Genomic DNA, 11,828 nt, shown 5'->3' on the forward strand with positions numbered 1-11,828 from the left:
CTGACACGTATGGCACGCTACTACGGTCACGTGTCTCTGGCGTCACGTTCTAAGAGTAGACGGGTCCATTCCGTGAACAAGGCTGACGGAGTTACTAGTAATCGAAAATTTGGGGTACGTCCCAATTCATTGTAGTATTGACATTTCAAGTTCAGTCTTTTTTTCATAACGTTATATCATTGTCATTATATCATTTTTATTGTCTGAAACAATACACCTACTCACTGTGTTGAACTATATCATTCCTTCCACAGGTATCCACAGACCCTTCTAGGTGACACCGTCCGACGCCAACGGTACTACGTCCCGGAGGAGGAGGAATATTTCTTCGACCGTCACCGCCCGAGCTTCGAGGGGATCTTCCGCTACTACCAAACGGGCAAAATCAAGCGGCCGTCCAACGTACCCCTGGACGTCTTCGCGGCAGAACTGGCGTACTTTGACATGGGAAACCTTGTCATCGACACCTTTCTCACAGAAGAAGGGTACGACGTATCCAAGGACACCTTACCCGAAAAGGAACCTCAGAGAACAGTATGGCTTCTCTTCGAGAGCCAGGAGAGCATTTTATCCAAACTTGTCGGTCTAGTTACGGTCTGTTTTATTCTTCTATCCGTGGGGACATCTTGTACTGAGACTCTACCACACTTTCGGAACCTCACAGATCAGTCCTTTGCACATACAGGAGACGTGAAGACCAATCTTAACATCGCGTTTCACAACACGTTTTTCCAGATTGAGACGGCGTGCATAGCGTGGTTCTGTATAGAGCTCGCCTTGCGTTTTTACGCCAGTCCTCTGAAGACTCGGTTCGTGAAGGATATCATGAATATTCTGGATTTCGTGGTGATCGTGCCTTACTTCGTCAGCCTCTTTCTGATCATGGCGAACGTTGACGTCACGGGGTCTAACATCATCCCAGGCACGATAGTACGCCTGCTGCGATTGGTCCGTGTCTTCAGAATCTTCAAGTTATCCAGGCATATGAGGTAAGAGTTGCAATGTTGTTGTAGTTGTGGTGTATTCCAGAAATGAATTGCGAACGTCGAGTTTATCTTGAAATACACGTATTTAAAGTGTTGACAGTTTTTTTCAAGAACAGAGACAACAGTTAATAGTAGATGAACAAAAGTATACAGTGTTGTTTTAGTACTGTTAGAACGTAGCATTACAGTGCTCTATTCCCGACGTTTTACATGGCTAATTGCAACGTCATGGTAGTGTCGTCGGTGGCGCAACAGTTTTGAGCGTTGGACTCGGAACCAATAGATCCCGTGTTCGATACTCACCATGTCCCGACGTTGTGCCCTTTACATTATCTTCCTTTGAGTGACGCCCACCGAGCCTCTTAGGCTTATTTGTCTAAATGTGTGCCCAAAACACACTACGGATTTGGTGCGCCAATGTGACAACATCTGCACATTAGCCACCAAAAGCCGTAAAAATTGCAACTGATATACATGTAATCCATTATAAAATAAAGACTAAACTTTAACTGCCAACACTACAATGAATTCAGACTTACCCCAAATTTTCGACTAACTCCGTCAACCTTGTTCACGGAATGGACCCGTCTACTCTTGGAACGTGACGTCAGACACGTGACCGTAGTAGCGGGTCATACGTGCCAGATAACTTGTGTCGCCCCCCGTCTCTGTTCAGGGTAGCCCCAATCCATTGTAGTGTTGGCAGTTAAACTTTAGTCTTTATTTCATAATGACTCGTACCAACACAAATGAAATTTCATGCTGATTTGTATATATTTCCTCCCAAACACAAACACACACACGCACACACACACACACACACACACACATACACACACCACCCCTCCCAGGTCTCTACAGATGTTAGGCGCCACGTTGAGAGCCAGCGCTCCCCAGCTCATCATGCTGGTGTTCTTCATGGCTATCCTGGTCATCCTGTACGCCAGCATCATCTACTTCATGGAGATGGACCATCCAGACCACTTCTTCCCCAGTATTCCAGGTCAGTTCAACTGGGAAGATGCATTCCAAAACATGTTACAACGTAACACTACAAAATGGAATGCATCTGTATTCCAAAACGCGGCCGATTCCAAAACGTGTTACAACGTGATACTCCAAATGGAATGTACATGTATCTGTATTCCAGATCCAAATTACGTGGCCGATTCCCAGACGTAGGGTATAGAATTTTCTTCGTACACAACCATAGAGTTTCTCACCTGCAACCACTCTATGGTTGTGTAAGAAGAAAATTCTATACCCTAAGTATCTTCCAACCTGATGAAATTATTTACGGGGATTCCCAGACGTGTTTTGGAATGAGTCACGTTTTGGAATACAACACATAATGCATTTCACTTCCTGTTATTTTAGAATGGGCCACGTTTTGGAATTCCAAATTTTTTAGTATTCCAAATCATGTCTTAAAATTTTGAAATGGACCACGTTTTGGAAGGTGTCTTTTTTTAAATGTGGAACCAGCTACCTAGCCTAGTGTTGAGCGAAACTACCAAATTTCACCAAATAGTTTAAACCCCTGAAATATGTTTCAGAAGCGTTCTGGTGGGCCATCATCACCCTCACTACGGTAGGGTACGGCGACATCTACCCACAGACACCCTTGGGCAAAGCCTTCGCCTGTATCTGCGTCATCAGCGGCATTCTCGTCATCGCCATGCCGCTGCCCATCGTCACCAAAAACTTCGAAAAATTCTACAAAAAGAACGGCAACAATCCGTTCAAAAACCTGCCCTTGGACAACCATAGAGGTTCGGAAAGAGATCATAACGACGTCTCTGAGCACAGAAAGAGAACTTATGCTGTACGACTAACGGACATCAACACAGGAGAATATGATAGTTTCTTGAATGATGATGACGATGATGAGAGTAGTTCTGGATTCCGTTCATCCTGAAACATTTATTGGACATTAAGTTTTTAATGCCCAAGACGTTTTTTTACCTCAGAAACGTAAATTATTCAACCATTTTGTTGTATCCCTAGATAGTAATATTTTGATTTTCATTCTGAGATTAGTATTTTATCATAATAGATATGGTGTAATATATTCTCAATATGTTGCAATAGGGCAGACTATAGAATAATTTTTGGGGTAAAAAACTGTGCCTGAATGTGTAGGTGTACTTGTATGAAAACCAAAATACATGTACAAAACGTATCATAAAGATTGTAATATTGGTTTCTTGTGTGGTGTTTCTTTATTGGCAATTTTATTAAATCAACATCCATGTACAAATAAAACAATTGATAATTTGTCAGCCAGTGCACAATGTTTAAAGGATCATGCCAAAATGCCTTTTACTTCGAATTTAACATTAAACAATACAATAAGTTACCAAATTAAAAAAAAAATGTTCCAATTTCAAGCACATGATTTCCCCAAAATACATGTAGATTCCGAACAACACATTTGAAAAATGTTTTTTTTTACGTGAAACATGAGAATACAATTTCTGGACCCAAATAATATCTTTGGTCGTTTTAATTTTCCTTTTTTGTATTATTACAAGACTTACATTGTATGAATGCTTTCTGACCCAAATTTTTAATGAGAAACCCTATATTTACTAATATGCGTAGTTTACGTTGATTGTGACATGAATATACAGATACAATCATTATGACAGAGGCATCGCATAGCAGAAATTGATATTCAAATAATCAAAATCACATAAATCTTTTGGAAAAATGGAACAACTTTGCAATAAAACATATAATTTAGTAATATATTTAAGATGCAGAGATTCAATTTTCATAGTATAGCATGTCAAACTCTTATCTATTAATTGTTCAGATATTATCTATTAGTAACTATTAGACAGGAAGTAAGGCAGATATTTTGTTTCTGACAGGTCTATCATGACAGTTAAACATTAAGTGTGTATATGGATTATGAAGAAAAATCTTATGGCTACACTATGTTTCACATATTAGCCCTCCAGACTGCTCCAATGTTAATAAGTATTTTATTATGCTCCCAAAAATTATGTTGTGCGCCTAGAAATTTTTCATTTCACTTTCCTGCTCTCTGATCATGATGCTTCCACTTTGTATGTTTTTATGTACAATATTTGTGCAATGTCCTGCAAACTAGTGCTCAATTCAATGATCTACATTGTACCTTGTAGTAGCTGGTGTGTTATGCTGAAGGGCATTTATACCGGCTATACTGATACAGATACGAATAGTGTGTTCCTAGAATTTTTGCTGGTGTGCCTTACCAGTAATTGTTTCGGGTTGGAAGCAGCAGTGCTCCTAAGTCAAGAAGTTAGCCTGTGGGAACCCTGCATATTTTAAGTCTTGCTGTGATGCACTTATCTTCAAAATTTGGATTTTTTTTGAGTGGCTACCTACTTAATTGGTGCATTTTTCATAGTTTTGGATTTAACCAGTCCTAGTTTGGTCATGATGGGGTTGCCGCTCCACTGTGCAACACACTCTTCAGAGGTCTTCATGTCCGGCTAAAGCAGGGATGCAAAAAAACAAACATCAGAAAAAAACAACTTTTTATCTGATTCTCTGTATTCATCACTTCATAACATCTATAGTCAAAGAAGAATACAGTCAAAGACATACCCAAAAGGAGCTCAATGCCTTACATGTATATTTACAATATCTGGCCCGTCAGAAATTCAGAAATTTCCCGACCGCCAACCAAAGTTGGCGGAAGTTTGGGAGCAGTCTGACCAGATTGTCACCACGCCTTTTTCTATCAATCAAATCAAATTTGACTTAAGTTTGCATCAAATTTGACTCCAAACCACTATACCAAATTTGACTACAACCATGATCAAGCTTTCAGTTCCACACCCAAATGTTTTAAACATTTTGATGAAACATTAGACTGAACACCAGCCATGTTGTTTCGACTGTGCCGTATTTAGCTATGTGTGGAATGTTACAGCTATGAAAAAAAAAGTATGTCCATCGCAGATCTAAGATCTAAAGCAGAATTTGTCTGGAGCTAATCTCTCCATAGAAACACTATATTGTTAAAACTAGTATACAATAGTACTAGTAATTTGCAAATTCTGCCTGGCAACAGTTAAAATATTCTTGGAATATTCAGATAATTTAGAAGACTGTAAGACTGTACCTGTAGCTTCTCCCAGATCTTCTTCTTTGGATTGAGCCTCTCGTCAGGATTTCCTGTGTTGTAGTTTTCTACAAATACCCGGTCACCAACAGCAGAGCCCTCTGGTGGCATAAGGGGTTCAACACACCTCGGGTCATCTCTGAAAAACACAAGTCCCTCATTAACATCTTTGATTGAGTGTTGACTGGTGGTCGGACAAAACCTGTTGATTGACAGTTCAGTGGGACAACAGTTTGACTGTTGATTGACAGTTCAGTGGGACAATGGATTGACTGTCAACAGTTTAGTGGGACAACAGTTTGTTGATTGACAGTTCAGTGGGACAACAATTAGACTGTTCATTGACAGTTCAGTGGGACAATAGTTTGTTGATTGACAGTTCAGTTGGACAATGGTTTGACTGTCTACAGTATAGTGGGACAACAGTTTGTTGATCGACAGTTCAGTGGGACAACAATTAGACTGTTCATTGACAGTTCAGTGGGACAACAGTTTGTTGATTGACAGTTCAGTGGGACAACAGTTTGACTGTTAATTGACAGTTCAGAGGGACAACAGTTTGTCTGAGGATCTGGAGACAGACTGTTGACTGACACATCAGCCTGCACTATGGGCCTCAGGTATTACTATCTGGCCATTATCAGACCTGTGTATGAGACCTGGCCCAGTAACACACTGGTCACATCTCACAACCCTGCTGGCACAGGGATAGGCATGGAGCCTACACAGATTCTCTTGGCCAATAGGAAAACAGATTTTTCTTCCACCTAACCAATCAGAGGGCAGACCTTTATGACAAATGGGAAGACACATACTGCAGTACATTTCCCTTTAACCAATAGGACAATAGAAAGGCAAAGGTGCAGTGCACTGGTGCACCCAAATATTTTTGTAGGTATTTTGTACATACATGTATCAAATGTATAATGGTATACAAGATATTCTTGGCATCTAAGTGTCAGAAAAATAATAAAACCTTTGTTGTAGTACTTGTTTAAGATTCTCAATTTAGCTCCCATTTCAGATTCAAGCTAAGAAGAGGAGCAGTAAGATCTTTGTATTAGGTTTTGTTTGTATCAGGGAGCACCCTAATTTTTTAGGTTGGATGCACCAGTGCACCTATTCCCAAAAATGAATTTTGAGCCCTGTAACAGAAAGACTCACATGGAGGCACACATGAGCATGGCTTGTGACTCGATGCCTCGCATCTTCTGTGGCTTGAGGTTACAGAGGAACACGCCGACAAAGTCCTGCAGGGTCTCCATGGGAACCAGACCAGCCAGGCCGCTGACCACGGTCCTGGGCTGCTCCTCACCCAGGTCCACCTTCTCTACATACAGGCTGTCTGCATCTGGATGCTACAGGATTGGAGCAAGAAAAAAAAACATCACTAGAAACTTTTTAAGGTAACATTTGCAAAGCAAATGCATAACATTTACCTTCGCATATGGTATGATCTGTTAAGTTAAACACATTCATATATAAGGTCAGACAGGAGTCTAAATCCCTTGTGCTATAAAATTGCAACATGACGCAACGTAAGTCTCACCTTTTCCACACTGATAATTCTCCCTACTCTCAGGTCCAACCTTACTGGGGAAATCTCCTCACTTGCTGCATTAGCCACTTGTCCTGCCTCTGTGTGTACATATAAAATGTGAGACTTCAGTACAAAACAAACAGTGCAATCTACATGTACTTCTGAAACAACTGTAGACTGGGATAAAGCTAAGACAACTAGAAAGGCCAATATTTTCTTGCAAGCAAATACAGCATATTTCACTCCATCTCCCTCCAAAAAAAACTGCATTTTGAGGGGCAAATTTTGCTACATTGTACATTGTGTAGTTAAATGACATCAACTTTCATATTTTAACAAGCTGGTAACTTTATTTGTCAAAGATGACTACTACAAAAAAACTACAACAAAAAAAAACTAAATACTACTACTACTGTCAGTCAGTGTCAAAAGGCTATGTCTTATTAAAACATTAACACTTTTAGTTCAGACTCTTAACTGCGTAAAAACAGGATGGCTCAGTTTCAAATAAGCAGTAAAATAACAGTTAACTGTTGAATAAAGGAAAGGCTAGAACACTGGTTTTAATGAAATGAGAAGAGTGCAAGAGAAAAATACAACAGATGACTTACTCTTCTTGGGAGGAGGTGGGTAAGCCCTGCTGATGAGAGCCTTCATGTCAGGAGTCTGGAACACCTGTCGGACTGGTTCCATCAGTCTGTTTAACTCTCGCTCAACCGCCGGCTTCAGGTCACCAGGATGGATGCTCTACAAGTCAGAAAGACAAGAGACAACACACAAAATTAGGCTGGGTACCGGTTCAGCCTGACCGGTTTAGACCGGAACAACATTTGGCACCCGAATCCAAAAGACCGAAACAATATTGTGTCATCTTTGAGTTCCAATTTACTTATTTTTAGTCCACTTCTATGACATTTTGTTCAGGTACATGTATAGGTACTGTACAGGTATCACATTGTAGGTACATAAATGTAGCCATGTTTATGCTTATGTAATAGTGCACATTTTGTCAGTATATTTCTGTCTTATTAGTGATGGTTGCCACTTTCTATTTCTCTGACACTGAGCTTACCTGTTCAGCAAAGGCCTTCTCCAGTGACTCGTAGTCCTTAAAGGTGACACTGCCTCCATTCTCTGGCTTTCTTTCAACTGTAAACTCTGGAGAACAAAAGGGTCAAGTTATTATTATTAGTTGTGTTTTGCACCAAAGGGCGGTTATACCAGCTATACAGATACAGAAGTTGGTACAAAAGCCCTATTTACTTCAAAACATTGAGGTAAACAGGGCAAATTATGTGGGTAAGAACATCATTTTATGTTGATAGACATTCCCGTTTAATTCTATTCATTTGTCATTTGTCATTACTGAACCATATTATTTACAAATATTACAACCATTATAATATTATGATTTGATATTACGTCAAATGGTTCCACCTTTTATGTTCTCTTCCCTTCTTAAATAAAGCAAAAGCTGGAATGTTTTGCCAAAGGACAGTTATACCAGGTAAACAGAAACAGATCCCAACTTATTTGCTTAATATCTGGATCAATTAAAACTATAACACTCAGTCTGGTATATGTCAGTGAAGGTTAGACATCCAGGTAATAAGATACGCCAAAAAGCAGTTACTCAAGCAACTGGATATGATTTTGGACATGGTCAGACGTTTCAGGTAGCATCCACGTAGTTTGTGCTTATAAACCTGCATTTTTCCTACAGTCTCTAAGTGTCACTGACGAAAGGTAGTGGATGCTACCTGAAACGTCTAACGGTTTCCAAAATCATATCCAGTTGCTTGAGTAACTGTTTTGTTGGCGTATAACATTGGCAAAATTACCTCCGTTTTCGGAGAGCGGTAACAGCACGAACTTGACAAAGGACAGTACGCCGTTGTCCGTGACGTTTCCCGGCTCACAGAACGCCTTCTTCAGCTTCTTCTTCACGGCAGACGCGGCGTCTAGGAGGTCAATCTTAGAGTCCTCCTCAGAGGAGCTCATCTTAGAGCCTGTCAAGCCGGGGACCATGGGATTCATCAAGTGGATCCTCTTAGTGTAGCCGAGCGAAGGCAAGTACTGGGGAGGGAGAAAACAAGAGTCAACAATTAAAACAAAGCATTGCTGGCATTACATTGATGAAGGTTAGCCATCCAGGAAAACAATATTTAAAGACAATTCAAAATACTACTGGATAAATTATGGCTTTGCTTTTAAAATTCTTCATGCGTAACTTCTGTACAATGTGTACTACCTTTTCTGCAAAAGTGAAGATTTTCCTCTGGTCCACACCACCAAACTGGGCATCAACCTTCAGATACTCCTCATCCAGGGCCTGAAGTGAAGCGGGGAAAACAACTTTAATAAATGCGCTCAGACAAATTGTCCCTTGAAGTAGCGTGCGTAGTCCAGTGGTTACAATGTACAATGTTAAAACTGGATCGAGATCGCTTTCCACTTTCTCTCTTTCTCTTACCCAGGTATCATCTAACATTTTACAATGTTATAAGTGTGTAGATCACTTCTCAAATATTAATATATTCTTTTTACCTATTCTTGAAATCAGAACACTATGTGCTTCAGTTCCCAAAGTGTGGCAATGGCAAAAGCCACATGGGGAAAGCTGCACATACAAAACTGCCCCCTACCTGTAGACCTGGGTACAGCAGCCCACTGAGCAGTGGGTGATCCACCTGCTTCACTACCTCTGCTCCTGCCTTCTTTGCATCATGCTGTAAGACACAAAAAGGGGATAGTTTCATTTCGAGTACTTAAACATTTGTAGACATGTAAATAATCACTGAACCTGTACAAGGAATACTTACATGTATTCTGGTTAAGTTTTTGCAAGATATTTTCAAGACAAAAACCTGGTTGACTAATAATTATAGATAAATAATTATAGGTAGCTGTAGATTATTTTACGTACCTCAGTAACAAGGGAGGTGAGTTTGTACACATCCAGTGTGTATTCTCTGCAAAAAAAGACAATATACTTGTAAGATCAGGATGTCATATTTTCCCTTAAATTGACTTGAAAATCCAGTTACATTTTACAGCCCTGATATTACTTTGGATGCCAGGTCCTCTTAACATAACCACGCAGATACAAGAAACAGACTGCCATACTAAGTTACAAGGTATAGCAATTATCAAATAAAATGTGGAGACCCTGACCTACTGAGCTGGTAGTCGGTTCCCCTGACAAACTTGAGTTTGTCCAGTGGTACCCCTATGGACTGTAACATGGCCTTGATGGCAGTCTCATAGTACACCACTCTCTGTGCCAGCAGTTCCCACGGTGCCTTCATGTTATCCAGGTAGGCATGCAGGTCTGCAAACAGGATGGTCACCTGGAATAGCAAGAACAAGGAAGGGCAATGTGTCAGTGGTCTAGCTTAGGGCCCCCCTACTATACAAAATGTATACACGAGATGGGGGCCAATATCGCTTACCAGGCATTTATGATTCACATGTCAATTGGGTCAAGTGCTCAGAGTAATTGAATCATTTCAGATTTTCACTGATGAAGGTGGTCGATGGATGTGCGACTGAAACTTTGAGGTGAGCAACAATCTGATTGTACATGTGTTGAACTAAGGTACAAACTTCATCATGAAATGAACCAACACAGATGAGCTTCCATGCTAAATGTACATGTATATACATAAAATGCTGTAAATGTAGCCCCCTACACTGTCAGGGCTCGAAATACTGGGTGCATATGCATCTTAGTGCAGGTAAAATTGGAGCTGTTTTTGAGCCCCAACTACAAAAATGTACATGTACACTTTCAACCAGTGTAGGGGTGTTTCTTTTTGGATAGGGCCATAGGATTAGGACACTGTGACCTTTCTCAAATCTTTTAAAAGATTAAACTTGACTATACAATTAAGCTATAATGAAACTTAGAAATAATATTTCTCTTGTACTTACCTCACACCCTGCCTTAAGGAAGTCTGCTATCTTAGACATGGGTACGAAGTAGGCGACATGTGGCTTGCCAGTGGTGGCCGTGCCCCAGTACACCTTCACATCTCGCTCCTTAAGAACCTCCTTCAACTTCTCCTCCTGAAGAACCTCCTGTAATGTGAAGATGGTAGATTTAAGAAAAACTTCAATGGGTGTAGAAATGATTTCTCATAACCATCAAACACTCTAAAATCATTTGTAACTGACAGGACCATCCTGTCAATAGTGCAATTTTCTCTGTTATTGACCATCCTGTCAATAGTGCATTTTTTTGTTGTTGACAGGACCATTGTTTTTTTTCTGGTATTGACAGGACTATCGTTTTTTCCTGCTAGTGTTATTGACAGGACCATGCAATTTTTTCTATTATAGACAAGACCATCCTGTCAATAGTGCAATTTTTTTCTGTTATTTCCAGGACTATCCTGTCAATAGTGCAAGTTTCTGTTATTGACAGGATGATCCTGCCAATAGTGCATTTTTATAGGTTGATCCTTTCTGCCCACACCTGTAAGTTCCTGGTGATGAGGTGGAATTTCTCCTCTGGTGACAGGCCAGCTTCTCCCATGGCTGTATGCTGTCTGAAACAGATACATTTGTATTGTCAAATGCCAAAGAAAGTTCACTATATTTTCATCTTCCATGTCTAACGTTACATACAAGTCAATATTAAATCTATAAAAGTCTATTTGCATTCTGGCCTATGACTATTAGCAAATTTTTTAATCACAGCCTTGCAAAAGAAAACTGCTCTTCTTAATGACATACATTCCCTTGCCATACTGTAATCGTTATCCTAAGTCCCACGCTACGTTATGAATTTATAACCAAGCTTTAGTATGTGAGGGGAGGGGGGCGCAGCTAACACATGGACCGGCCACGTCGCAAATAACTACCAACATTTCGGTTCCATTCTACACGGCTAGACGGAACTTTAAGGCGCTATAGGAAAACAGACAATGCACCTTACCTGTCGTATTGTCCTCAGACTGAACAGTGAGCGATAAATTTAGTTTCTGAAGTTATATTTTCCGTATCCGGATGTTCACATGCATCACACGACGTGAACCTTGCATCAGCTTTTACCGTAAGCCGGATCTGGTGTCGTAAATACTAATTTTTTTGCAGGTTTCAGCGCTTTACTAGATTTTATGCTTGAATTAAAGTCAATTAGAAAATTGTATTATTATCCGTAACAGTTAGATATTGTGTT

General features: G+C 40.2%; 2 protein-coding genes across 3 annotated transcripts in view; one reads left to right on the forward strand and one right to left on the reverse strand.

Moving 5' to 3' along the window:
* LOC109464721 (potassium voltage-gated channel subfamily A member 7-like) overlaps positions 1 to 3,110 on the forward strand; it is a 9,517-nt gene extending 6,407 nt beyond the window's left edge. The window contains exons 4-6 of the mRNA XM_019761788.1: positions 255 to 989; positions 1,838 to 1,989; positions 2,543 to 3,110. Of these exons, the coding sequence (XP_019617347.1) occupies positions 255 to 989; positions 1,838 to 1,989; positions 2,543 to 2,904 (1,249 nt within the window). The 3' untranslated portion in view covers positions 2,905 to 3,110. The remainder of the gene's footprint in view (positions 1 to 254; positions 990 to 1,837; positions 1,990 to 2,542) is intronic.
* An 88-nt stretch (positions 3,111 to 3,198) lies between these two features.
* LOC109464720 (tyrosine--tRNA ligase, cytoplasmic-like) lies at positions 3,199 to 11,704 on the reverse strand. 2 transcript variants are annotated; one of them, XM_019761785.1, is made up of 14 exons: positions 11,586 to 11,704; positions 11,124 to 11,196; positions 10,580 to 10,726; positions 9,821 to 9,996; positions 9,573 to 9,618; positions 9,292 to 9,375; positions 8,898 to 8,978; positions 8,488 to 8,722; positions 7,719 to 7,804; positions 7,258 to 7,393; positions 6,656 to 6,744; positions 6,271 to 6,464; positions 5,107 to 5,245; positions 3,199 to 4,471 (listed from the first exon to the last, which is right to left on the reverse strand). In XM_019761785.1, exons 2-14 carry the CDS (start codon positions 11,181 to 11,183, stop codon positions 4,361 to 4,363), a joined length of 1,584 nt encoding a protein of 527 aa, XP_019617344.1. In that variant the 5' UTR covers positions 11,184 to 11,196; positions 11,586 to 11,704; the 3' UTR covers positions 3,199 to 4,360. The 2 variants fall into 2 exon arrangements, with proteins under 2 accessions (XP_019617344.1, XP_019617346.1); XM_019761787.1 differs by having other exon boundaries at positions 11,124 to 11,192; positions 11,586 to 11,702.
* Between the last annotated feature and the right edge of the window lie 124 nt (positions 11,705 to 11,828).

The sequence above is a fragment of the Branchiostoma belcheri genome, unplaced genomic scaffold (genome assembly GCF_001625305.1).
Source record: "Branchiostoma belcheri isolate BF01 breed outbred unplaced genomic scaffold, Haploidv18h27 scaffold14, whole genome shotgun sequence".
Classification (NCBI taxonomy): Eukaryota; Metazoa; Chordata; class Leptocardii; order Amphioxiformes; family Branchiostomatidae; genus Branchiostoma; species Branchiostoma belcheri.